The sequence below is a fragment of the Chrysochloris asiatica genome, unplaced genomic scaffold, assembly GCF_000296735.1.
Source record: "Chrysochloris asiatica unplaced genomic scaffold, ChrAsi1.0 scaffold00079, whole genome shotgun sequence".
Taxonomy (NCBI): domain Eukaryota; kingdom Metazoa; phylum Chordata; class Mammalia; order Afrosoricida; family Chrysochloridae; genus Chrysochloris; species Chrysochloris asiatica.
In genome coordinates, this window is record NW_006408597.1 from 2475618 (window position 1) to 2499456 (window position 23839).

Below are 23839 nucleotides of genomic sequence, written 5' to 3' on the forward strand. Positions count from 1 at the left end.
CTCCTGTGCATATGTCCTCTCTTCTCGTCAGCCGGTAGCTCCACTCTCCTCTCGAGTCCTCCGTGGCCATGGCCACAGACTTCTTAAATGCATCCTCTCTTTATATATTTGTCTATATTTTACAATTAAGGCCAAGTGATACTTATTTCAAAATGCCTTAAAGCAAAGTTCCTTTAAATAACACTATGGTATTTCTGAGGAGTCCCTAGTTGGCACAAACAGCATTCAACTACAACCAAAAGGTTGGTGTGTTGTGTCTATAGAGCAAGAAGGGCAAACAAAGATTTTAAAAGAGCGATAAGAACCAACAATACTAGATATCTTTGAGAGTACTCCACATTTTTAATGCAGAACTGAATTTCAAATTCCTATGGAATCCAGATTTTCTGGAGCCATGAAGACTGGATGAATCCCCAAAAACTATCGTCCTGAGATCATCTTTAAACCAAAAATATTTCCCTAAAGTCTTCTTAAAGCTAGACAATAGTTTTGCATAATTGAAAATGTCTGCCTTGAGCATTCTGCTCTTTTAAGATCTATCTATATAGTCCTGGTGTGGTGCTATAGGATAAAGCACTGGACTGCAAGGTTGATATGAACCACAGAGTTGGCAGTTCAAACTCACCAGCCACTCCTCGGAAACCCTATACAGCAGGGTTGGGGAAGGTCTAGCCCGTGGGCTATATAAAACCCATGAAATAATTTTGTCTGGTGGTGCCAAGGCAATCTGCATTTCCACCCATCACATTGTGGTGTGATGCTGTGCTGTGGAGTCAATTCTGGCTCATTGTTGTTGTTATTGTTATTAGGTGCTATCAAGTCAGTTCCGACTCATAGCAATCCTGTGTATAACAGAACGAAACACTGCCTGGTCCTGGGCCAACCTCACAATCACTGCTACAGCTGAGCTCATCATTGCCGCCATTGTGCCAATCCATCTCACTGAGGGGGTCTTCCTCTTTTTCTCTGGTCCTCCATTTTACCAAACATGCTATACTTCTCCAGGGACCAGGCCCTCCTGATAATGCGTCCAAAATCTGAGAGACAAAGTCTGGCCATCCTGGCTTCCAAGGAGCATTCTGGCTTGTACTTCTTCCAACACAGATATGTTTGTTCGTTTGGCAGTCTATGGTACTTTTAATATTCTCCAACACTGTAACCCAAATGTATGAATTCTTCCACAATCTTCCTTATTCACTTTCGCATGCACCTGAGGTTATTGAAAATACCATGGCTTGGGTCAGGCGCACCTTGGTCCTCAAACTAACATCTTTGTTCTTCAACACTTTAGAGGTCTTGTGCAACAGATTTGCCTAATGCTGCCTTCTTGAGTGTTGACTGCTGCTTCGATTTCTTGACTGCTGCTTCCATGACTGTTGATGGTTGATCCGAGCAAAAATTCATTTTTGTCTTTGACAACCTCAATTCTTTTCTCCATTTATATGGATGTTGTTTATTGGGCCAGTGGTGAGGATTTTAGTTTTCTTTACATTGAGGTGCAACCCATATCAAAGGCTTGGTTAGTCTTTGATCTTTATCAGCAAATATTTTGTTTTCAGCATATCGCAGGTTAATGAGTCTTCCTCCAATCCTGAGGCCATGTTTTTCTTCAAACAATCCAGCTTCTCAGATTATTTGCTTAGCATACAGACTGAATAAGTATGGTGAAAGAACACAACCCTGGTGCACATCTTTCATAATTTTAAAACATTCAGTGTTCCCTTGTGCTGTTCAAACAACTGCCTCTTGGTCTACATACAGGTTCCGCATGAGTACAATTAAGTGTTCTGGAATACAAACACTTCACAATGTTGTCCATAACTTGTCATGATCCACACAATCAAAAGCATTTATGTAGTTAATACGGCACACGTAAACATCTTTCTGGTATTCTTTGCTTCCAGCCAAGATCCATCTGACGTCGGCAATGGTATCCCTCATTCCACATCCTCTTCTGAAACTGGCTTGAATCTCTGGAAGTTTTGCCAATATATGGTATCAATTCTATTGTCCACTGATTTCCACATTTCATTGGGTCACCTCTCTTTGGAGTGGGCGCAAATACGGATCTCTTCCAGTCAGTTGGCCAGGTAGTTGTCCTCCAAATTTCTTGGCATAGATGAGTGAGTGCCTCCAATACCGCATTAGTTTGTTGAAAGATTTTAATTTACATTCCATCAATTCCTGGTGCCTTGTTTTTTGCCAATGACTTCAATGCACTTCTTCCTTCAAGACCATTGGTTTTTGATCATATGCCATCTCTTGAAATGGTTGGACATCAACCAATTCCTTTTCGTACAGTGACTCTGTGTATTCCTTCCATCTTTTTTTGATGCTTTCTGCATCATTCAATTCTGACTCATGGAGACCCTGTATAGGATTTCCAAGGCTGTAAATCTTTACAGGAGTAGAAAGTCTCATCATTCTGGCATGGAGCGGGTGGTGGACTCAAACTGCTGACCTTGCAATTTGCAGCCCAAAACGTGATCCACTACAGCTACTAGGTCCTTGTAGCTATCACACTGTTGTTGTTGTGTGCTGTCGAATCAGTTCTGTCTCATAACAACCCTGTATAAGGTTTCCTAGGAGCAACTGGTAAGCTTGAACCGCTGACCTTGGGGTTCAAACCAATCTTGTTGTTCAGAGCATTAACCCACAGCACCACACCAGGACTCCAGCCATCACATTGTTGTTAGTAAGTGCCGCTGAGTTTGACCCATAGCAACCCTGGATAGGGTTTCCAAGGAGCAGCTGGTGACCTTGAACCACCAACCTTGCAGTTCAAACTGACTTTGCAGTCCTGTGCATTAACTCACAGAGCCACACCAGGACTCAGCCATCGTGTTGTTGTTGTTGTTGTTGTTGTTGTTGCTAAGTGCTGTCAAGTTGGTTCTGACCCATAGCGACCCTGTATAGGGTTTCTGAGGAGCAGGTGGTAAACTTGAGCCGCCAACCTTGCAGTTCAAATGGCTTTGAAGTCTGGCGCATTAACCCACAGCACCACACCATCACGCTGTTGTTGTTGTTAGGAGTGAGTTAATTAAATGTTTGACGAAATACAGCAGGTTAATTTTTAAGTTGCTAAGGAGCTCTGGTAGCGTAGTGGTTACGAATCGGGCTGCGAACCTTAAGGTCAGCGGTTCGAAACTACCAGCCGCTCCGCGGGAGAAAGATGAGGCTTTCTACTCCCGTAAAGATTTACACCCTCGGAAACCCTGTACAGGGTCGCTATGGGTCGGAACCGACTCAACGGCACTTAACAACAACAACAACAATTTTGTATGGCCCATGGATGACATTGTTATTGTTGTTGTTGCTATGTGCTGTGGAGGCGGTTCCGACCCATAGCAACCCTGAACAGAGTTTCCGAGGCTGGAAATCTTTATGGGAGCAGAAAGCCTCATCTTTCTCCCATGGAGCAGCTGGTAGTTTTGAACTGCTGACCTTGCGGTTCGCAGCCTGATTCGTAACCACTACGCTACCAGAGCTCCTTGAGGATGACATTACAAATAGCCAAATGGTTTTTGGCATAAAAATGGTCCTGGTGTGGTGCTGTGGGCTAATGAGTTGGATGGCAAGGTGAGTTTGAACTTGCAGGTCAATGATTCAAAGTCATCAGCGGCTCCTTGGAAACCCTATACACGGTGGCTGTGTCATAACCCACTGGAGTTGTGACACTTCACAACATACAGATGAAACTGGCATCAACAGTCAAGATTAAATAGGCACCTTCGAGTTTATGTTAATGGGGAAGGAACAACTTAGAAAAGGAGCATGAGAATGGCTGTCCAACTTGAAGACTGTCATCATCAACGCTGTTGAATTATACATCGGCAAATGGTTGGATTGGTATGTATTTTGCTTTGTATATTCTTCACAGAATATAGGCATTTCCGGGAAGGATTTGGGTGGAGATGGCCTTTGCTGATGAACTCAGAGACCCCCAATGGTGATATCGAAGTCCTCTCCCTCACAGCCCCTCTGGCACCAGAAGGAAAGTGGAAATGTTTCCCACCAGAGCCAAGTGTGGTTTTTTTTTAAAGTCTTGCGCAACACTCAGTAAAAGGTAGGAAGCCCAGCCAAGAGGACAGGGTGAAGTGGTCTTGATGTTTTCAGAACATCTGGAAAGACAGCATTTTCTCCATTTATCCTTCAGCCTTTAGTCAAGAGATGGGTCTACTGCTCTGCCTTCTTTTTCCTCTCCTAAGCATTTGTGGAGTGGATGCTCCCTTCATCATCATTTCTGTGCCTGCTTGTAATTGCTTCTTCCTCTATTTCTAGAAAGTCCTTTTAGAGACTGGCTCTGGTAGCACAGTGGTTACGAATCGGGCTGCGAACCTCAGGGTCAGCAGTTCAAAACTACCAGTTGTCCGCGGAAGAAAGATAAGGCTTTCTGCTCCCGTAAAGATTAACAGCCTCAGAAACCCCGTACAGGGTCACTATGAGTTGGAACCGACTCCACAGCACACAACAACAGACCTCCTTTAAGTGCTGAATTTGGTACCAGCGTTTTGTCTTTAGTTTTTATATGTGAGTGTGTTATCATTTTAATCCAATGAGTTAATGGGTTTGTTTACAATGTGACATTTTCTATTATATCTCCAGTATTTTCAAAATTAAAAGTAAGTTTTCTGCCTTTAAGACAAACATGTGAAACCGTAATGGTGCTGTCACTAAGCCCCTACCATTGCCAGATGCATGACAGCAGCTGGAGTCGGAGTTCCGGGAGGGCTATACAAACCGGAAGCAGCAGCTACTGTCAATGCTGTTGTTGTTAAGTGTCGTTGAGTCGGTTCCAACCCATAACAACCCTGTATAGGGTTTCTAAGCAGCAGCTGGTGAGCTTGAACCACCGACCTTGCAGTACAAACGCCTTTGCAGTCTGGCACATTAATCCACAATGCCCTGTTGCATATACTGCCAAGTATCAGCTTTCCACTCTGATGTTTTATAAGGAAATTTCAAAAGAATAGGACTCAATTCCCAGGAGACAGAGTATCTTTCTGGACACGTAATGTAGTAGTCCTTCCTTCTGGACTTGTTTTCTCCTAAACCCTTGTAATCAGTCACCATTCCCACTCAGGAAACTAAGGGTGATAGGACATACACAGTTTAGATACTATCCATCACAATCATCCATCGTATCCCTTAAGAGTGTGATGTGACAGTAAGATTTGGCTATTGACCAAGAGGCCCCCTATTTGAGCCCCAAGAAGGCAAAGCAGATTTGTAATTCCCTGACCTCTGGTTCTTGCACGACTGCATTTTTCTAAAGCCAAGGTGGGACAGAAATGTTGCCTCAGTCTGACGCTACATGTCAGTTACAGTCAAGTCTGCAGTAGGGCTTTAAAGATCTTCCCTTAAAAGATGGAAAAAGATCTTCCACTGGTGACTGAAGAGTCGTTTACCTAAATGAATCTGTACAGTGAACATTTGTGAATATGTCTGCTGGAAAGGAACATCCGGTGAAAAAATGCTAAGTCAATGTTACCATGCTTACTGTTTATTGCAAACAAATTGCCCTGTGTCCCCTTGGTGCCATCATTCTCCCATGGCCTCCCCACCCCCAAAACAGACTTGCACCAGGTGTCCCCTTTCTCAGTGTGGTAAGAGATTTCTCTCCAGTCCACCCCTCCTAAACACAAACTTCCAGTTCACCGATTAACAATGGGTACCTAAATAAAGGCTTCTGTCTTCTAAGGGACCCTGTTTCTGACTAAGTGACCAATGCAATTTAATCATTTAATTAACAACTAAAGTTATTCTGCTTTGAGCTCAGTCTTGTTGTTACATGCCGTTGAGTCGGTTGACTCATAGTAACCTTGTATATGGTTTCCGGGGAGCAACTGGTGCATTTGAATTGCCCATCTTTCAGTCAGCAGCTCAGCACTCATCCTCCAGTGCCATGCCAAGATCAGTGTTGTTGTTAAGGGCTGCTGAGTCAGTTCTGACTCATAGTGATCCTGTATAGGGTTTCTAAGGAGTGGCTGGTGGGTTTGAACTGCCCACTTTGTGGTTAACAGTCAGGTACTTACCCTACATAGCCACACCAGGATTAGTAGGTGTGATAAAATCAACAAATCCATAAATAATCCACAAGAATATTATGAAAGAATGTAGCAAAATGCAGTAAAATCCCTTGAGGATAAAAGGACGTAGACAGTCCAAATTGAAAATATAAGGCTAGGTGTTGGCAGCAACCCTCAGTATTTTAGCAACTTTACACACAGACGCTTTCGTGGTACACTACTCTCGACCTCAACCCAAGACTTCAGTAACTGAGTGTTCCTTTCTTTCCTCTAACCACAAGAGATTTCTTTTCTCTAAATTGCAGATTTTATTTGGAAACAGAAGTATCTGAGTTTCTGCTTCAAATACCTCGTCTCTAAATTCTTAATTTCCATGTTCTTTAATGGTAAATTCTTATTGACTGCCTTTCATTCCAATTCAGTCCAGAAATGCAAGATTTTGCTGTAACAAAGTTTCAGGTTGTGGAGCAAAAGATAGATCTTAACTTTTCCAGAGTCAACTTGGTTGCAGTCTGCCCAACATTAGCAGTCCGCCATTTTTGGTTGAGTTTTTTATGTTGTCCGTACTGTTCTAGCTCTCCCGTAAGTCACACAGGGACCGTGATTATTTTAAGCTTTGAAGCCTGTTTAAGTGAGCCATGGTGTGGTGCTGGACTAAATGCAAGGTTGGAAGTTCAAACCCAGCCATTCCCAGAAACCCTATATAGGGTCACGATGAATTAGAATCAACTTGATGGCACACAAGAGTCGATTTAACTACCATACCCAAATAATACTTTAAAATTGGTAATTTGTAACTTAAAAAGCTTTTCTCTGGTGACCTGTAAGTAGGGATGCTAGGTTTAGCAATGAATAATTTTTAGTTTAAGTATGTCCCAGATATTGCATGAGACATTTGTTGATGTTAAGTGCCATAGTCTGTTCAGACTCGTAGTGAACCTGTATAGGGTTTCCAAACAGTACCTGGTAGGTTTGAACCACTGACCTTGTAGCTAGCAGCCATTGCTTATCTTCAGTGCCACACCAGGCTCTACATGAGAATGAAAATTGTCATTTATCTGAAATTCAAATTTAACAGGGCACCCTGAATTTTATCTGGCCTACCTAAATAAAGTCCATAAATGTCCACTGGAATCCTGGTGTGGCACTGTGGGCCAATGAGTCAGACTGCAAAGTCATATGAACTGCAAGGTCAGTGGTTCAAGCTCACCAGCTGTTCCTTGGAGACCCTATACAGGGTAGCTATGGGTCGGAATCGACTTGCCGGCACTTAACAACAAAACAAGTGTCTATTGTCTGTACCAGCAAAAGGATCACTTCCTGCTTATGCATTAGACCAGAGGTGTTTGACACCGTAAGATTGGTGAAGAAGCATACTCAGAAAAGATTTATAGGTTCACAGAATCTATAACTGTCCCCTAGTGTGGAGTATGGAGGCTATTTTAAATGGTTCTGCTATCAACAGGAGTTTGGTCCAAGTTGTCTGGGTGATGGGTTCTTGTTTTGAGTCTACTAGACCCATGACTATTTATTTGTGCTCTACAAATGGGAAATGGAGAATGGGTTGCATCAAAATTATGATAGATCAAGTGGCATAGCCACAAATGTTGAAAGGAAAAAAAACATTTCATTTGCCTAGTACCCAGGAGTCAAGCTAACCAATCTGTGACCCTGATTGAAAACACAGTAGGGACTTTCTGTTAAAATATAGTTTTATATATAGCTGTCCACATATCTACAAGCAGCTCTGCAGACCAGAGCATAACTCAGAATTTTGGAAGCTTGAAGGCTCTAGAGATTATACTGGGTTTTAACCAGTGATTAAATCTGAGGTAACGGCATCTTAAAAACTGGAGGGAGAAGAGTGAGGAATTAAATCAAGAGTAAAAGCTTCACATTCTGAAATTAAGTGGCAAACCACAACACCTGTGGGTTGAGGGCAATAAAATGGAGAAGGAAACACGATTAGAAGGAAACCTCTAGAAGTCTACTAATCCAAGCTTCCTCAAATTAGTAGGCTGGTGGCGATGCCTGGGCCACTCATTGTCACATTAAAGTTTGATAGAGAAGGATGAGCCACAGGAGCAGCCTTGCTGTGCTTGAGGATTGTTCAACACTTGAAATGAGCTTCGGATAAGTTCTTGGCTGAAGTCCACCTGGGCCCCTTTCACGAAGGCCAAGCTATCAGAGTCAACCACCACTCTTGCCCCACCCTGTTCAAATACCCTGGAAAGACAGGACCAAGGCATTAATTAAGATCATAAACATCCAAAGCATGACACTAACTCCCTCCTCCCCCCAGCACACTCTCTATTCTTGGAATACAGAGGGAACAGTCCTTATTACTTCTAATAAGTGCTCATTTCCTCTGAGGCAAAAATGCAATGAACTGTTGTTGTTAAGGACTCTGTATAGGATTTCCTTAGTGCAGCTTGTGGGTTTGATTTACTGACCTTGTGGTTAGCAGCCCAGTGCTGATCCTACAGTGACACAGCAGTGAAATAAATACAGGGAAATATTTCAGGAATTAGATATGGAATGGAGTCCACCTGACTCTCTACGAACTCCCTATGGGCCAGGGCATATCAATTTTTCACAGACCACTTCGTTACTTTTTTTTAAATCAGGACAATAAATGTGCACTGCATTCACACTATGTGAGAAGGTTGGTGTTAACAAATTTCACCCATTGAAATTTGAAATAAAAGGGCATCTTATACTGGAGGGTATCTTATAGAGGTGTCCTGGTGTTGCGATGTGGCTTAATGCGCTGGACTATACAGTCAGTTTGAACCACAGGGTCAGCAGTTCAAATTCACCAGCCGCTCCTAGGAAACCCTATACAGAGTCGCTCCAAGTCGGAACGGCACTTAACAACAACAACAACAAAATTACTGGAGGCACTTTTATCTCATGCGAACATCCAGAGGTCCCACCCTTTCCTCCTCCTTGCCTGTCATCGGGGTTGACAGCTGTATCTAGTGAAAATTTGTATTGGAATCCAGAGCATCCACCTCCTTCCACCTGCAGTCTCAGGAATTCTGGCCCTTCCGTGATTTCCAAAAGTCTCTGAAATGCAGAAAGCGGGGGTGGGGATGAAAATTCCGGGAGACAGGGAAGAGAAGGGTGAGCGATAAGGTACCGGCGCTCGCCAGGACAAAGCCGCCCCACGCACGGCCTCCTACCTGGACGCAGCTGTCGGTGAGGTGGATTTGCCATTCGTCGGCATGAGGGCTGGAGGACGACGTTTTCCGAAGCACCTGGGGCCAGAGGAAAGCCGCGGGGAGCCTGCCACGCAAGGGAAGAGGATTAGCCGGGCAAGACGTGGGTAATGGGGCGCCTGACCCCGACCAGGGCAGACTCACACCAGCCTCCCTCCCCTCTACGCCCCACCCCCGCGGTCCTTAGTTTCCCCCTTGCCCCGGAAGCGCAGAACCTAACATTCCCTTCCCAAGTGTCTTCTAGACTTGGTACCTGCCCCTCGGCCAGGGAGTGACCGCTCGGAGTGCAGCGGCCGCTAGGGACAGACCCCAGGCGGCCGCCATCTTCCTCCAAAGCCCCGCCCCTCGCAGGGCCCATCCCGCCCCTCTTAGGCCTTGGGAGGCGGGAAGAATTGGTCGGGGGCGGGACCGTATGGAGTCTATTGGGTAGTGCGGGAAATGAAGGGTCTCGATTGGCTAAAAGTGCTCCAGATGCCGGAAGCAGGGGAGTACCGACAAAGTCCTGGCAGAACGCTGAGAGGAGGTGGAACCTAGCCGGTCCTGGAGCCCAGAGAAGAAAATAGGCGGAGATGGGCGGAGTCGGAGAGGGACAGAGACTGGCCGGGCTCCTGGAGCCGGGGCGGGGCGTGGGCGAGTCTCGGCCTTGGAAGCTGACGAACTGTCGGCTGACTAGGCTCCTCCCCGTTACCGCCCCGGCAGGTTTGTCTTGTGACTGTCGCAACCACTTTGCATTTCCTTGCGCTTGGACCTTTCCTAGGTTACGATGCGTTGTCTAGCTGTGGTGTTCCTGCTCCTGGTGCTCAGCGCCGCTTCCTTAGCCGAACGGGTGAAATTCCAGGACTGCGGTGAGTTCCGGGCGGGCCCGAGATGTCAGTGCCGCATCCCCGCGCTGAGTCTCCGGGGCTGGGCTGGACGGATCCTGCGAGCGGCCAGGCTCGTGTCCGACTCCGCGGGGAGTGGGAAGCGGGAGCGGGGCCAGCCTCCAGGAAATACGACAACTCAAAACATTGTCTCTTTCTTGAGACACGTGTTTTGGGATTCCTGAATGCTTCTAGAGGTGGGCGTTTTGCTGAAGTTTCCTAAAGTTCGTACCAAGTGCAGAACAGAAGTGGTGTGTGTATTGGGGCGGGGGGGGGGGAGTGCGCAAATACCTTCATTTTATTTATGCTTTGTTTCTTGAATAATCTCCCCGCCCCATACCTTTGTTTGCGTTTTTTAAAAATTTCCCTTTTGCTGATGGATCGAATTGTGGCCTTTTCCTCTCCCCCACCCCAATAAGTGGTGTAATCTCTAACCTCCATGGCAGTTCTCACATACTTTGGCCCTGTCATCAGGAGGAACCAGCCGCTGGAGAAGAAGAGGGCCAACAGAAAAGAAGACCCTCAACGAGCTGGATGGACACAGTGACTGGAACAGTGTCCTCAAACCATTGTTAGAATGGCTCAGGACCACGCAACGTTTTGTTCTGTTGCTCATATGACCTCCATAAGTGGGAATCACTTTACAACACCTAAACATGCCTGAGGTTATAAATTCGTTTTAGCAATGGGTTGTCTTTAATGAGGCATATGTGTTTTTTGAGCTTTAAAAGATTTAATAAAGGAGTCCTGGTGTGGCACTGTAGGATAAGCACTAGACTGCATCGGTTTGAACCTCAAGATTGGTGGTCCAAACTCACCAGCCACTCCTCAGAAACCCTGTACAGGGTTGCTGACTCGATGGCACTTAACAACCACCCCCAAGGGAGCAGAACTGAGATGGAGAAAGAGAAATGCCAAGTCCCATGAAGATCACCCAGAAGCAGAAACTCGGAAGAGACAGGCCCTTCCTTCAGAGCTGATGGAGAAAGAAAGCCAGCCCTGGTGGCACTGTGGGTTAAGTGCTGGGTTCAAATGCTCCAGCTGCTTGTAGGAGAAAGATGAGGCAATCTGCTTCTGTAAAGATTTACAGCCTTGAAAACCCTGAGAAGCGCTTCCACACTGCCCTAACCTGTAGGCTCACTATTAGTCAGACTCAACTCAGTGGCAGTGAGTTCTGGTTTGGTAGAGTCTCCTAAACTGAGGAATGTGTTTATTAAAGATACCCGTTTTTGATTTTACTGTTAAACCAACACTGGGTAACTAAGACACTGACAAGTCAATAGTCACTTCCCCTTTTCTTGATTTATTCTGAGCTTTCCTTGTGCTATGGAATTTTGTTACTCAACAATTACCCAGTTTTTCCTCCTGTAAAAACGACTGTGTTGCTCATCCCATTTTGTGTTGCCACCGTGGTTAGACTCCTTGCTGGTATAAAATACATGTTAAAACTCTAATCAAACCCACAGCTCAATTCCGGGTCATAGAGGCCCTTTAGGGTAGAGTTCTAGCCCCTCAGGATTTCCGTGTCTCTAAATCTTTATAGAAGCAAACAGCCATATTGTTCACTGAATTTTTTGGTTAGCAGCCAAGTGATTTAACCACTAAACCACCAGGGCCCCTTGGAAAATATATCAGGGGTAAAAATTTTGAGTGAGTTCATACAGTCAAATCTGTGGAATTAATTGTTTTAGCAGAACTTTCCTAAGTTCTAGAAGCATTTTTCTAAGTTCTAAAATGAACAACAACAACAAAAAACACCCCACTTTCATCCAGTCAATTCCAACTCCTAGTGATCCTTTGTAGAACTTATGAAACTAAATCTTCATAGGAGTAGACAGCCTCATTTTTCTCCCTCAGCGCGGCAGGTGGATTTGAGCTTGCAACCTTGCAGCTAGCAGCCCAATGCCTAAGTTCTAAAATTTGAACTGTTCTCATTGTAAATTTTTTCAGCTAAAAGGAAAATTGGAAGTCCTTTAGGCAATCATGTTACCTTGGTAAGTGCTGTTGAGTCTGTTCTGATTTACAGTGACTCTGTGTAGGGTTTCCAAGGAGCGGCTGGTGGGTTTGAACTCGCTGTCTAGTGCTGATCCTACAACGCCACACCATGACTAGGCAATCATTATAGTCCAGAATAACAATAGAATAAGACTAGAATAAGTTTACTGTTTTATATCCCAGTTGATTGTTACTGCTCACGAAGTGTTTGTTGAAAAAGTGAGGTGTGGTTGTGTGATCGCATCTCGGAGACTGGTAGCGCTTGCAGCATGGTTGACCAACTGACTGAAGAGCAGATGGCAGAATTCAAAAAAGCTTTTTCACTATTTAACAAGGTTGGTGATGGAACTATAACAGCAAAGGAATTGGAAACTGTAATGAGGTCTCTTGGGCAGAATCCCACAGAAGCAGAATTACAGGACATGATTAATGAAGTAGATGCTGATGGTAATGGTACAGTTGACTTCCCAGAACTTCTGACAATGATGGCAAAAAAAATGAAAGACACAGACAGTGAAGAAGACATTAGAGAAATATTCCGTGTATTTGATAAGGATGGCAATGGCTGTATTAGTGCAGCAGAACTTCCTCACGTGGTGACAAACCTTGGAGAGAAGGTAACAGATGAAGAGGATGATGAAATGATCAGGGAAGCAGATATTGATGGTGATGGTCAAATAAACAATGAAGCGTTTGTACAAATGATGACAGCAAAGTGAAGACATTGTGCAGAATGTGTTAAATTTCTTGTACAAATTTGTTTATTTGTCTTTTCTTTGTAACTTATCTGTGAAATGTTTCCCCTTACTGTCAAAAGAATATGCGTGTATAGTAATTAGGACTTCATTCCTACATGTTTTCTTTCTTTATCTTACTGTCATTGTCCTGAAACCTTATTTTAGAAAATAGATCAAGTACCATGTTGCATGTGGCTTACTCTGGATACATCTAAGCCCTTCTGCACATCTAAACTTAGGTGGAGTTGGTCAGATGAGGGAACATCTGGGTTATGCCTTTTTTTAAGTAGTTTTCTGTAGGAACTGTAGGCATGTTGTTGTTGAAGTGTGGAGTTGTAACTCTGCGTGGACTTTGGACAGTCAACAGTATATACTTAAAGTTGCACTGTTGCAAAACGGGTGTATTATCCAGGTCCTCATACACTGTTTTTTTGCACTGCTGGCCCAGTACCAGAAACATTTTCTTTTAGTGTTACTTGCTTTGTAAAATTTGTTTAGCCCCTTTAAATGTGCTTATGGCACAATGTGCCTCAAATCCATTCCAAGTTGTGTATTTGTTTTCCCATAAAAAAAATTACAGTTTGCCCCTCCCCCCCAAAAAAAAAGTGAATGCAGGAATACTAATTCCACTTTGTCATCAAAATCCATGTTGAGACAAAAGCACAGCTGGGGATAGAGACTGGCGCTTGAAAGATCCTATTGCTTCAAGTTATTGCCTTTCTTGACATTAAATTTAGTGACCAAGGTTTGGATTAACACACTGTTACTCATTTCTACAAAATCTGGTTTACAGATGAGGAAACTAAGGTACTCCATAGAGTAACTTGTCAAAGGTCTCACAGCTAGTACGAGATGGTAAACAGGTGGGTGTTTGTGAACCATTTTGAGTTTCAATGGTAAGATTTAAGAAAAAAAAAAACCTAAGGGAAATCCAGCAAATACTCTGCTTAATTGAAAAAAAGTAGGTATACAGCTATGGGGAGGAGTCCCTTGGTGGTGCAAAGAGTTAACATTTGGGGCTGCTAATGAAAAGGCTAAGGAGCTCAGGCAGCATAGTGGTTACGAATCGGGCTATGAACCACAAGGTCAGCAGTTCGAAACTACCAGCTGTTCTGCCAGAGAAAGATGAGGCTTTCTGCTCCCGTAAAGATTTACAGCCTTGGAAACCCTGTGCAGGGTCGCTATGAGTCGGAACCGACTCCATGGCGGCACATAACAACAACAATAATCAAAAAGCTGGCAGTTTGAATCTATCCAGAGGTACCTGGCAATATACAACTGAAAAATCAGTCTTTGAGAATCCTACGGAGCGCAGCTCTGCTCCAGCTCTAGTGGGTGTCGCCAGGAGTTAGAACTGACTCCAAGATGATTGGGATGCTTCCATTTGTGGAACAAAGCTCCTAAGGGACAGAGAGTTTCAGTTAGATTTTCAGTTAACATTTCGATTGGGAAATAAATACAACTTTTTAACTTATGTGCCTACATCAAAAGAGTTTTGAGTCCCACTCTACACTCCCTTCTCATGAGGTGGGATTTCCTCAAGTGAGATATTGGACATTTGAGTTTTGCAATATTTGCAGGTTGAGGGGGCTGAGAACTTTGTTCGTTGACATTGGAAGTCCAAGAACCTTTAGTCAACAAGAAACTGGGTGAAGGAGCTATAAGAACTACTTTCTGCTTAATTCCTTCACATCATGTGACCTACCCTTCAAATAAGTAGAAGTTCGACATTAAAAGCCTAATGTCACTGATTTTCAGTAGGTTGTTGATTAAAGTTCAGGATTTTTTTCCCTATCCATAGAAGATAGTCCTGGTGTGGCGATATAGAATAAGTATTGGACGCTAACTACAAGGTCAGTGGTTCAAACTCACCAGCCGCTCCTCGGAATCCCTATACAGCGTCATAGGGATTGACACTTAACAACATATAGAAGATAGGAAGAGTTGGAAACGATCGCTTCTCAGACGGCTTCTGATGCTGAGACTAGAGAATCCTGTGTGTAGAATTTAAGAATTTCGCCATGACCGATAAGGGATTACAAGGTGATTTTTACAGACCTAGCTGAAGCAATGTTAGTCAGTATGATTTTGATTCCTGTTTGTGTCAGAGGAGAATTATGACTTTGGAAATCAGTCACCAAGAAGTCTTGGAAGAAGTACAGCCAGAATATTCCTTAGAAGCAAGGATTGGGAGATTTCATCTCATTTACTTTGGACACTTCATTAGGAGGGACCAATCTTTGGAGAAGGACACCAGGCTTTGCAAAATAAAGAGTCAGTGGAAAACAAGGCACCCTTGAATAAATGGGGTGACATGGGCTGTAATAGTATACTTGAGCATTCCTACCACTGTGAAGATGATGAGGGACATTGTTTCATTGTGTTTTACTCAGGGATGCAGGGAGTCACAGACAACTCAACAGCACCTAACAACAGAAAGTATTGGTTCACAAATTGAAGCGCTCTGTTGAGAAATGTAGTGTTGTTTCTCAGTTCTTTATTCTCTTCCGTTAGATAGCTTCATAGCTAAGCCTAGTTTTTGAGTCATAAACCAAATTTTGAAACATGTTTAAAATAACACTGGCATGTCACATTTATCTTATGATTTTTTTAAAGTACTTCCTGCATTTTCTGCTTGCATTGTAAATGTATGCAATATTTGCAAGCTCATTCTAAGCAGCTGTGTAGACCTAGCCAAGTAAGTCCTTCCAGAGAGAAGAAACCTGGACTTAGAGGTATTCTTTAATGCAGTTGGTACTTCTGCCATCTTTACTATTTGAAATTGAGTTTAATTAGGGCCTTAAACTTAGATTGGCGTCCTGGTGTGGCACTATGGGTTAATGTGCCAGACTGCAAAGGCGTTTAAACTGTAAGGTAGGCATTTCAAGCTCACCAGCTGCTCCTCGGAAACCCTATCCTGGGTCGCTATGGGTTGGAAGTGACTCGATAGTACTTAACAACAACAAACTTAGATTGACCCTAAGCTACAGAGACCTCAACCTTTGTTCCTCCTCTTTGTTCTTCTAATAGTTCATCACTCATAAGTGGCCTCTTAGATTTCCTCCTTAAGAGAACATGACTAAATAACCAAAGAGAACTCAGAAATACATGGGAAGTTGTGCTGTTCCCAGTATAGAAACAGTAGGTTGTTGTTGTTAAGTGCCACCGAGTCGATTCCAACGCATAGCGACCCTGTGTAGGATTTCCAGGGAGCAAGTAGTGAGCTTGAACCACCAACCTTGCAGTTCAAACGATTTTGCAGTCTGATGCATTAGCCCACAGGGCTACACAGGACTCCAGAAACAGTAGGTAGTTCCTCTCTGGAGGGTCATTCCCAGTTCAGATGGTAGGTGGTTCCTCTGACTAGGGTCGTTATGTGTTAAAATGGAAGTTTCTCTTAGTAAATTCCTAAGTGAGTTGGTTTCTGAATTAGCCAAATTTCAAAAACCAAGACAGGAAGGGGAATATTCAGAACACCATGTCAAATTCTTACAGAATCTGTACTTTCTGGAATCATGAAGGCTGAGTAAATCCCTGAAAATATTGCCCTAAGTCATAATCTTTTAACTTTAAACCAAAAATCTCCCCTGAAGTGTTCTTTAAACAGCACTTTGCAGTGTATAGGACCTTAGGTGGAATCCTGAGCCACTTCCAGAACCTTCTGAGGTGGGACATTACCTTTAGAAAGGACAAGTAGACCAGCCTTTAACAGCTAGAATGACAGAAGATACATCTTCAAAGAAAGATCATCAGGAAAATAACCAAAAATGGCACTCTGATTGGCTACTATAAGAATCAGCAAGTTGTTCGCCAGGGAAGTCATCAAGGCAAACAATCAAGTCCCTTCAGGACAAACCCCCCACTAAGACTGAAACTCAAAGGGAACATATGAGCAGGCATGCAAGATACCTGGTGACCACATTGGTCTACTGGTGAGTGGGAGAGGGGGAAAGGCAGCAATGAAGAAATAGGCTGAGTTCAACCACATTCCACAGACTCCCGTTGACCTGGAGATGAAAGAGAAGAAGAGGAAGGACTGGTTGGTCCAAAGTGTGGTGAGACCTGGGAAGTCCTGAGCCCATGGACAAGGACATAGCCACAGAGGGCTAGAGCTGAGAGTGAAGCTTCCAGCTGATATGAAGTGAAGAGAGACGCACAAGAACACCCAGACTTTCAGATAGTACCCATTTGACCTAGCCTCGATGGTCAGAACTCGACTAGAGGAAGATAAAAAATAAACAATTTTTGATAAAGGAAATGAGGGTAAATTTCTATAATTTGATGAACTTGACCTATATTCATGTTGTTGTTAAGTGCCTTCGAGTTGGTTCTGACCCATAGCAACCCTGTACAGGGTTTCCAAGGCTGTAAATCTTTACGGGAACAGAATGCCTCATCTTTCTCCCATGGAACAGCTGGTAGTTTCGAACTGCTGACCTTGTGGTTCGCAGCCCGATTCGTAACCACTACTCTAGTAGCTCAAAATTCCAACAGAGAAGGAAGGAATCTTCACATACGGGGTAGATGGGGACAGGCAACTTAGACATTGGCTACCAAAATGAGGGGGCGATAAAGGCATGAAGTGACGGGCTTACAAGGTTTCAAGGGGAACTTTAGTTTAAGAGTGTGTGGGGGAAGATAGAGTCCCTGCTGAATAGTTTTCATGTTGTCTAGATGGGTCTAGTGAAAAGAGACAGGGATAAGGTTCTTATGATTCAATAGTGAGTAATTATTATCATGACTAATTGTGACCATCACAATTGTAACGGTAGAAGTTTTGTAACAAAAATGGGGGAGAAGTTAATCTTACAGTCCAGAAACAAAGGACCCTAGGACCATCAAGGGAGAAGAGCACAAGTGGAATGTGGGATCTTATCCAGAGAAGCAGCGACACCAGAGATGGAGGCAGAGATGGAGACGTGGAGAGAGGGAGCAGCTGAGGACTCTAGATTCATGGGAAGAGAGGGATTGAGAGCTGGCGGCCAGGAGGCAGGCTTGCAGAATGTGCCCTTTGATGGTTTAAATTATTATATATGCCTGAGTGTTTAAAAACAAAAAAACTAAAATGAATAGAGAGAAATACTGTTATGGTACATTGAGGGGATTATAATCGTTGTAATGAAACAAAGTATATGATTTATTGAATGTAAAACTGATGATCTTCCCTGTAAACTTTCATTCAATTCACAATAAAAACTTAAAAAAAAAAAAAACCCCAGCAATTTAGCCTAACTAGATAGGAATGTCTGTCTTGAGACATTTATCTGTATGGGTCACATTGACCATAGCAGCTCTCAGGTAGTTGATGTGAATCAGGATGAGAATGGTTACCTGCCTGGAACAATGTAATCTACATTACTGAATTGAACTTGTGGAAACTCTCATTGGTGTGGTTTGCTATGTATGAGGGACTTCAAAAAGCTCGTGACATTTAATTACATACAATCCACTATCTTTTCATTCCATTTCCTCACCAACTTTTGGTAGCCCTCTTGTATATTCTCAGCAACAAATAAACATTAAAAAAAAAAAAAAAAGGCAAGCCAAGACATTTTGATAGTTTGCTGTTTTTCCCCATACTTCTAATTAAAAACAAAAACAGTGCTGTTGAGTTGATTTCCAGCTCATGGTGACTTTATAGGACAGAGTAGAACTGTCCCTTAGGATTTCCAAGGCTGTAATGTGACACTGAAGGATAAGCGCTGGGCAGTTCAGACTCATCAACTGCTCCTCAGAAACCTACATAGCAGAAGTGGAGACTATCCAGCCCACAGGCCATATATTGTTGTGAAGTGCTGTCAAATCGGTTCCAACCCATAGCAACCTTGTATGGGTTTCTGAGTAGCAGCTGGTGAGCTTGAACCGCCAACCTTGCAGTTCAAACAACTTTGCATTCTGGCACATTAGCCCGCAGAGCCACACCAGGACTCCATGAGGCTCTCTAAATCATTTGGTCAGTACTTGTCAAGGCAACCGCAGTTCCAGCCATCACATTGTTAAGTACTGTTGAGTCAGTTTCAACCCTGTAATAGGGTTTCCGAGGAGCTACTGGTGAGTTTGAACTGCGATCCTTGCAGTTCAAACTGACTTTGCAGTCTTGTGCTTATCCTACAGCACCTCACCAGGACTCTAGCTATCATGTTGTTAAGTGTCTTCAGTTTGGTTCCGACCATCGCGACCCTGTGTAGGATTTCCAAGGAGTGGCTATTTGTTTGAACTGTCTACCTTGAGGTTCAAAACCAATCTTGTGGTCTAGTGCTTTTCCTACAGTACCACACCAGGACTCGTAGCCATCACCTTTGTTGTGTGCCATTGAGTTGGTTCCAACCCCTAGTGACCCTGTATAGGATTTCCGAGGAGTGGCGATTTGTTTGAACCTTACAGTTCAAACCAACCTTGTGGTTCAGTACAGCACCACACCAGGACTCCTGGAGAAATAAAGCAGTACTTGCTCCAGCTCAAAGCGATGCCCTCCCTATAGCAGGAGTAGGGAACCTTCTGCCAAAATTTATAACATCATACCCTGGCCATACACAATTATCAGCTTAATAATTAGCCTGCTATATTTGGTCAAATATTTCATTAACTCCGCTCTAATGTGAATGCGCTGGACTGCAATGGTAGTGTGAACTACAAGGTTGGCGGTTGAGAAACACCAGTTGCTCCTTGGAAACCCTGCACAGAGTTGCTATGAGTCGCAATTGACTCGACAGCACTTAACAACAACTGCTTTATTTCTCCAGGCAGTCAGAGTAAGGCCAAAGAACAACAGATTTAAAGAAGGTAAAATACTGGGCAAAGGATTTGTAAAATCTGAAAATTTATGTCTCTTCATCACTGAAAATCACAAAGGCTGTGAATGTTGAACCTCAGGCATAGGAAGAGAACAGTGGTGAAGGCCAAGGAGGCAGTGCTGAATCAAGAAACCTGAAAAGGCTTTGAGTAAGAGAATTAGGTTTGTCTTCCGGTCCTCAAGTAATTCTCAATTAGGAATTTCTTTGGATTTTCTTACCGTTTGTCAGGATGGCTACTTATTTAAAGGCTACAGTCGTGGTGTGGCACTGTAGGATCAGCACTGGACTTCAAACCACAAGGTTGACAGTTCGAACCCACCAGCTGCTCCTCATAAACCCTATATAGTGTTGGTGTGAGTCAAAACTGACTTGATGGCACTTAATAACAACAACCATTTGGCAGATGACTACTTACTTACTTAAAGGTTACATTGAATTCCCTAAGAGTGTCAAAATAAGACCAATTTATTGAGTCTCGGATATGCCCTGAACAGACAGTGTGACTTAGACAAGTTGCAATAATCTTTTTCCTCTTCTCTTCTCTTTGAAACAAGGATGATAAAGCCCTTTGTTACAAGGTAAATTGTAGATATCGTCTTCAGATTAATTTGACCATCATTTTTTCTTCAGTGCCTCAGTTTTTGTCTGTGCTACTCAAGGTACAATTTCTACAGAATCTAAAACAAATGAGTCTCCGAAGTTAAAACTCCAAATAGGTTCTGTCTGTTCTGAGAACTGGCTGACTTCCCAACATATATTAACAGAGACAACTTAAGTAAAGAAATGCTCTTGTAGAACCTGAGGTAGAAAGATGTCTTATTTCGGATCTACCTCCTTGGAGTTTCAGATTCCATGTTACCTTCTTGCTATTTGTGCATAAAATGCAGTTTTCCTTTAATGGAAAACTCTTTGCAATGTTGAGTGCTTCTCTGTTAGTTAGGAAATGTATGAGAAAGCAGGGGTATTTTAATCAAAAGGAAATGAGAGGCAAATGTTGAAGTTTGATTTTGAACTGTGGAATCCTTATCATTAAGAATGGAACACAAGAATTTAGAAGTTCCTATGGTTGTAGCTTGATCTGTTTGATGGTGACCTTTTGTGGATATGGTCTCTGGATGTTTAGTTTGAGAATAATAACTTTCTGTGGTCAAGAAATCAACAAGCCTCTTTTCATCTGATTTATAGGATATGATTTTGGCAGTAGGATGAATCAAGATTCTGGCTTTTAATAGAGCATTGTCTTGAAGCATTTGATCCCAGGGAAATAGTCAAAGAAGAAAGAATGAAAGCATGCTAATTGAAAGAGCAGAGCAGCTTCCCATTAGATAGGGAGCAGCTTAGTTGGTTTATTTTTCCTTCTGTTCCAATTCATTTATTTATTTTTTTTTTTGCAGGGTCTGTGGTCGGAGTTGTACAGGAAGTGAATGTGAGCCCATGCCCCACTCAGCCATGCCAGCTGGTCAGAGGACAGTCTTACAGTGTTAATGTCACCTTCACCAGCAGTGAGTACAAGGCCTCTTCCCTTCAAATTCATTGTAAAGCAGAACGTAAATCTCAAGTCCAGAAGTGAGCAAGGGGATGTAAGGAAGGGGACTGAATGTCAGGAGTTCTGTCTTCTTCCAACTCAGACCAAGTTCCGTGTTTGCATGCCTGCATTCCATAGTTGGCAGACTCCCATTCAGCCAACAGGGACATTTACATGTGTTCATAGGTTAGAGCGCAACCCTGGTGTGGGACTTTGGGTTAATGCACCAGACTACAAAGCTGTTTGAACTGCAAGGTTGGCAGTTCAAGCTCACCAGCGACTCCTTGGAAACCCTATACAGGGTCGCTATGGGTCGGAACCGACTCGATGGCACTTAACAGCGACAACAATAATAGGTTAGAGGCAAGAGCTCGGCTTTTCTTTGTCCCATTGTGGTCTCTGTTGCACAGCAGACTGATAAGGGAATGTCGGCACTGTAGAATATTACTACAACCGCCAGTAATTTAGAGTTTGGAGCTCCTCCAGAATGTTATTTCAAGCAGTATGCCTTGCTATTGAGCCTATGACCTGTCTGAAAGTAAAGGTGTGTTCAATATTTCACAGTCTCTGTAAGGGTTAGGAAAGCTACTGAAAACCCAGGCATTAATACGAAGTTTGAGCTTTCTTCTTCAACTTGAAGAAATAGTGTTGGAACTTGTTGCTTTATTATACTATATTCATCACTTTCAGATTCTCAAGAATCTAGACAAATGCAAAAAAAAAATGCTTATTTCTGGACAGTCCATCAGCCTTCCCTCATTTTCTACCCTAGAGAACTAGACTAAACAGTCTAATAAGAAATCTGAAAGTTCCTGTCTTCTCTTGTTTTAAGTGTAGAGACAACTTCAATCCCTGTTTTCTCTTTTGAGTAATAACCTAGCCCCTTTGTTGTTCCAAACAAACAAACAAAATTGCCTTCTTTAAAAAAAAAAAAAAATCAACCCTAACCCAGAGAGAAAGAAAGAAACAGAGCCATACTCCCTAAATCTCCAGAATACGCTAACAGCTCCTAATTAATTTTATAATACCTTTATCCTTTTTTCAGCTCATCTTCTGATATGCAGGTGGAAGTTAGCAAGAAATACACCTCTTTTTAATCTTTTACACATTCTAAAGGTTTTGCTTCTTTTGCCATTGTTACAGCCATGGCATTTCTATGAGAACTTATTCCATACTGTTTCCATATTGCCATCCATTGAATTATTAATTGCTAATGGAATCTTCTGGAATCCTGGTGTTGGATAAGCAATGGACTGCTAACCGCAAGGTCGGCAATTCCCACCCACCAGCTGCTCCTTGGAAACCCTATACAAGGACTCTATGAGTCAGAATTGACTCAGCGGCACTTAACAGTAACAACAGCAATGGAATTCTTTGGGACAGGATATTTGAGAATCCAGAAACTAATCTTCTAAAAGACGCACAATGCACCTTGACAGAAACATTAAAATTTACTACCAAATTTATCCAGGCAGCTCTGATTCTTCCGAGAAACTGAAAGGCAGCGAGGAACAAAGTGGGGTTAGTGCAAAGAAAGCAACTCCTGTGGGTTGCTGCTTTTTTCCCTTCAAGTGTTAGTGTGAGCGCTTGCTACTGAGCATAGCTACAAAGAGAAATTGATCCTGGGAATCAAGACGTACAGGCTTTAATGTGCTTTTATAGCAATGCTGTGGTTTGGGAACATACCCAGATTTTTCACTTAGAGTTCAGAAATAGGCTGTTTTCCTTACAATCAGATTCTCTTTCCCTTTATAGATACTTATTCCAAAAACAGCACAGCCTTGGTGCATGGCATTGTGATGGGTCTCCCAGTCCCCTTTCCCATCCCTGTGCCTGATGGTTGTAAGAGTGGAATCAGCTGCCCCATTCAAAAAGACAAGAGCTACAACTACTTGAACAAACTGCCAGTGAAGAACGAATACCCCACTGTAAGTGACGTTGTTGTTAAAGACCCTGGATGTGTTGTGAATGGATTGAAAATCTAAAGGGGCGGGGCAAGAAGCAAAGATTGGGACCCAGGGTTCCTCATTTGTATGATGAGGAACTGAAAGTCTGAGGAAAAGGAGATAGTCTTCATTGTTAGGAATCATGTAGTAGGGCAGATATTTTTTGTTCTTGGACTGTGTCCTAATGATGACATTCGTATGTGTAATACTTCATTTGATTCTTTTGGCCACCCTGTGAAGAGGTTAATATCATCCTGTTTACAGATGAAGAGATTTGAACCTCAGAAGTTAGGCAATATGCATAGAATCTATTCCACCAGTAAATACTATAGCCTAGTCTTAGAGCCAGGCCTGTAACCAAAGTCTGTGTGCAGTGTTAAAAGATGTAGATACAAAGTTCTGTTCGAGATTCAAGTTATCTTAGCATTGGAATCAGAAAAGGAGCAGTCATTTGTTAGTTCTGTAGTAGAGAGGTAGCTTTTTTTTTTAAAAAAAAAAGCATTTGTTGTGAATTGAGTGAAGATTTACTGAATAGATCATCAATTCCACATGTAACAAACCATTACAGTAATTACAGTCCCCTTTATGCACTGTCAGCTAACAGTATTTACCTCTGTTAACTTTTTTTTTAATGTACACATACCACATTGAAAATATATATACGCCTGGCCCTCAAACGTGCCATGTGCCTTTGCTCTCAGGTCAAGAATCACTGCGCAAACAGGAATTGTT

The 23839-nt window shown here is 42.9% G+C and overlaps 2 protein-coding genes across 2 annotated transcripts in view; one reads left to right on the forward strand and one right to left on the reverse strand.

Annotated features, from left to right (window-relative positions):
• Positions 1-8080: 8080 nt before the first annotated feature.
• Positions 8081-9574, reverse strand: ISCA2 (iron-sulfur cluster assembly 2). Its single transcript, XM_006865528.1, has 4 exons — positions 9504-9574; positions 9215-9317; positions 8983-9098; positions 8081-8255 (listed from the first exon to the last, which is right to left on the reverse strand). The coding sequence occupies exons 1-4, from the start codon at positions 9572-9574 to the stop codon at positions 8081-8083; spliced, it is 465 nt and encodes a 154-aa protein (XP_006865590.1).
• Positions 9575-10013: 439 nt separating this feature from the next.
• NPC2 (Niemann-Pick disease, type C2) overlaps positions 10014-23839 on the forward strand; it is a 25433-nt gene continuing 11607 nt past the window's right edge. The window contains exons 1-3 of the mRNA XM_006865608.1: positions 10014-10095; positions 21031-21138; positions 22917-23089. Coding sequence (XP_006865670.1) covers positions 10014-10095; positions 21031-21138; positions 22917-23089 — 363 coding nt within the window. The remainder of the gene's footprint in view (positions 10096-21030; positions 21139-22916; positions 23090-23839) is intronic.